At 44.9% G+C, this 4147-nt stretch overlaps 1 protein-coding gene across 1 annotated transcript; it reads right to left on the bottom strand.

Moving 5' to 3' along the window:
- Positions 1-1710: 1710 nt before the first annotated feature.
- Positions 1711-3740, bottom strand: LOC121980757 (scarecrow-like protein 8). Its single transcript, XM_042532952.1, has one exon. It carries the CDS (start codon positions 3589-3591, stop codon positions 1855-1857), a length of 1737 nt encoding a protein of 578 aa, XP_042388886.1. The 5' UTR covers positions 3592-3740; the 3' UTR covers positions 1711-1854.
- Positions 3741-4147: the final 407 nt, after the last annotated feature.

Here is a 4147-nt window from a genome sequence, read left to right on the forward strand (position 1 = left end):
GGTTTGGAGGGAAAGTCGAGGACTGCGTCGCCGATGACTTGAAGTTGCGTAGGCTCGAAATAAGGAAAGAGAGTGCGTCGACCGTTGAAAGAGAAGGAGAAATAAGTAATATTTGAAGGTTTTAATTAATAAGAAGGTAAGTTGGTAATTTTGTAAGAGTTAGAGAGTTGAAATAAATAAATTGGCTTGGTCTGGTATCGGGAAAAAAAATCTGATACAAGGACTGAATATAAATATTTAAAGTTGCATGGAAATTTGAGAGCAAGTTTCCCATATATAAACATTAAAAAAAACAATACATCAAATTTTTCAAAATTTATCCATTTCACTAAAATTCCGGGGACGGAAAGATCTTTCTCATAATCATTAGGATAGCAAGAGATAATTAACTTTTAAGACTTTTTCTAAGAAAAATATAATTATCCGTTTTTTCATTTATTTTAGGATAAAATCAAAAGGACTTACTAAATTATGTAAATCATCGAGCGCGTTCCTTAAAAAAAAATCATTGTAGCAATTAAGCTAATATAATATTAAATAGTTATTATACTGTGTAATACTTAATATAATATTATTATATTATTATAACAGTTACTGATGTTATAATTATTTTTAAGTGATTTTAATCCATTTAAATAGTTTTAATAAAGTTTAAATAATTTTGGTTAAGTTGACAAAAGATATTTTGATATAGTAGTATTTAAAATTTATGATTTAAGATTTTAAATTTTAGTGAAATAGTTAATTTTTCATATTATAGAAATTATCGAATATCTTATACACATTGTAATAGTATACACATTATAATAATTACGGTAGCTAAATTTTAAATTTTAAAATTTTAAATTCTAAATCATAAACTTTGAATATTAACCTATCAAAATATTATTTATTAATTTAGTTAAAATTATATTAAATTAATATTATTTAAAAATAATTATAACAACAGGTAGTAACTTGTATATATTATAGTAGTTACTTTGCTATAACAACTTTTATAATAAAGAATAACGTTGTAACTAAGACCTATTTTAAGAATAAAATATCTAATGAGATATTTTTTTAATTATTTTTTTATTTATATAATTTAACACGTTTTTTTAATTTTTTTTCTATATTCTATTATCATCATAAATTCCTGTTATAATCTCCAACTAATTATCAACATTAATTATTGAAGTAGAAAAGGTAAAGTGTCATCTTAATAGTCTTTACTAGTACAGTGATTTGCATGAGAGATATTAGACAAGAAAAAATTCTTTGATCCGTAGTTTACGAATCAAAAGGATGATCCATTTTTTTATAGATCCTTTATAGATAGGATCCATCCAAATCAAGGATCTTTATACAATAAATCATCTTCTGATTCATAATTTATGGACTAGAAGATCCCGACTGAGATGAGACACTAGTGAGATACTCTATGCCTTTTACAAATTGGTCCTAAATTTTATGCAAATAGCAAATGCGTGGGGGCATTATCAACATTAATTATTAAACAATATAATCAGCTAAAGCCTTAGGCAATCATCTTTTTATGAAGAACACAACTACGTGGATGGCGACAACAGAGAAAGGACACAACCGAAGCAGCGGCGGTGGCGCTGCTCCATGCCTCTTTTATTCCCCCAACATAAAGCAACACCCACAATTCACAAAAGTCACAATCTATTATTATTTATTATTTTTAAATTTTAATTTTTTAATAAATTATAAAAAATTATAATATTAAAGACATTACTTCTCATTAATAGTCATTACAGGGAGGAATTAATAATTATGGTTCAAATATTAAACAACCAACTGGCTATATTTAATCACATAATTAATTTCGGTTTAAATTTTTCGACCGGATCAACGCCACGTGGAGGTCACGGTAAGCACGTGCCCCTTCCATCCGAACCCCAGGCGGCCCGAGTCTTCGTCTAGGGTGAAACCCGGGTTCGGTCGGATCGCGTTGAGCCGGTTCTTGAGAGCGTCGACGACCGGCCGTCCGAGTTGGAGGGGCTCGAAGCCGGCCATGCTCATCCGCGCGCGCCACTTGCCGAAGACCTCGCATCGCTCCAGCCGGTCGGCGCCCTCCCTGGCGACCGCGTTCACGGCGCGGCGCGCGAGGGCGGCCTCGACGCGGGTGCGGTCTCCGCTGTCGCGGGCGGCGGTGGCATCGAGGGATTGGAGGAGGGCGCCGTAGTGGGCGCACACGGCGGCGAAGCGGCCGGCGAAGGAGGCGGTGTTGGTGTTGATCTCCTGCTCGACCAGCGTGACTACTCGCGGGCGGAGCGCGCGCACGCGGCGGAGGAGCTCGTCGCGGGGGTTGGCGGGGGAGACGCTCTCGTCGGGGACGCGCGCGAGCGCGAAGGATAGGTTGACGGCGAGGGCTTCGTCCGGCTCGCAGCCAAGCGAAGCGGCGTCAAGTTCGTCCGGGCGGCGGTGGATGATGCCGAAGCGGATGGCAAGGTTGTGGCGCTCGGCGAGCTTCTGGATACGGTCGCCGACGGCCCGTAAGGTTCCGCCGGTGTCATTGCTGGAGAACGGGGAGGTAGGGTCGACGACGGCGGTGATCCGAAGTGCTGGCGGAGGGACGACGGGCCGGAGGCGGTGGCGATCGGCGAGGGCGTGGAGAAGGGCGGCGTACTGGCCGCCGTGGCCGATGTCAAAGTCAAGAATGTGGATTTGGGAGCGATCCTTGGTGGTCTCTAAGATCCCCAAATTGGCAGCCATGAGGCCGAGCTTGAAGCAAGGGGAGACCTCGTAAAGCATCTGTGCAGCCGCAAGGTGCTCTGCGCCGCAAACTTCAGCGATTGAGGAAGACACCGTCGGCGGCGCCGGATTCAAGCGGGCGAAGAGCACTGCAACCATCATCGCCGTGAGTCTTTGCTCTGCGTCACCTTTGTAGTTCGCGGTGCGCTTCAGGACTGCGAGAATCCCAGTGGCCGTCTCGAGTTTCCCATCTGCGACGGCGGCGGCGGCATCGAGGAGCATCTGCCGCAAGGAAGCCCCAGCAGGGGCAGCGGAGGACGAGGGAGGGGAGCTCGAGGCGGAGGAGGACACGGTGGAGGAGGAAGAGTTAGTAGGCGTTGGGGGGAGCTGGTTCGTTCCTGACACAGCTGCCAGCGGCATCGGCGCAGCGACGAGCTGCCGCATCGTCTCACTCCACTCGGCGGTAGTAACAGCCGACCCGGAAGCGCTGATAGGTTCCTCCTCGTCGTCGTCCGACAGAAGCCGCCGCTCCAGTTCCTGGAGCCCGTCACGGAGCTCGGTGGAGGGCCTCGTCTCCGATGACATCCCCGGTCGCCGAAGGAACCCAGAAGCCACCAAATTTGAGGTAGCCAAAGACACCGACGACCCCAAAGCGGGATCTTGAAGAGCAGGCGTGGAGAGATGCGAAGAAACAGAGGAAGCAAGAAGCGTCCTCTGCTTCACCGAGCGAAGGAACATCGCCTGCTGCAACTGCTTCTGCTGCTGCAGCTGCAGCTGCTGGAGCCTCTCCATCTCCGACACCGGCCGCTTGAGCAGCCCGCCGCTTCCGGCTCGCGGCAGCGGCCCGGGTAAACCAAACCCAAGCTCCCGTCCGGGAAAACCAGTCGCCATGCTTCGACGCGATGAACAAGAAGACGAAGATCAAGAGAAATCTAGTGAGAGAAAACACTCATCCCGACATGGTGGCAGAGAACCGGAGAAGAAGATCGCCGCCTGGCTCTGTAAAAGAACAATAAAAGCGAAGAGAAGTACCTTGTCCTTTTGCACAATTCATACCACGATCAGCGATTAATTTAATTGGTCGATTCATCGCTGAGGCGTGGCTGGAGCCAGGGAGGCGATGAGCCATCGACATCAGTTGGTTTGCCGATCCCTTTGACGCACGAAATCTAAAGCCCGTCTCGACGTCATCCGCGACAGCGTTTTCCAATTCCAGCCAATCCCGTCCCGCATCCCTGATTTGGCATGAATTTATTGGATTTAATTGTTTATTCATTTGCCATGAATTCATTCCAGAGAATAATTAATGAATCGTTATTTTTATGGTCGGCCGATTCATGCCGAACCGGTTCTCATAGCTGAGATAAGAACAACCATAATAATAATAATAATTAAAAAAAAACCGACAAATTGATGATTGAAAGCCGACCGGTTCGGTTACATTACC

This window comes from Zingiber officinale, chromosome 5A (assembly GCF_018446385.1).
Source record: "Zingiber officinale cultivar Zhangliang chromosome 5A, Zo_v1.1, whole genome shotgun sequence".
Lineage (NCBI taxonomy): Eukaryota > Viridiplantae > Streptophyta > Magnoliopsida > Zingiberales > Zingiberaceae > Zingiber > Zingiber officinale.

Excerpts from the sequence above, each read along its gene's own strand:
- LOC121980757 (XM_042532952.1), bottom strand. The coding sequence starts at position 3,591 with ATGGCGACTGGTTTTCCCGGACGGGAGCTTGGGTTTGGTTTACCCGGG.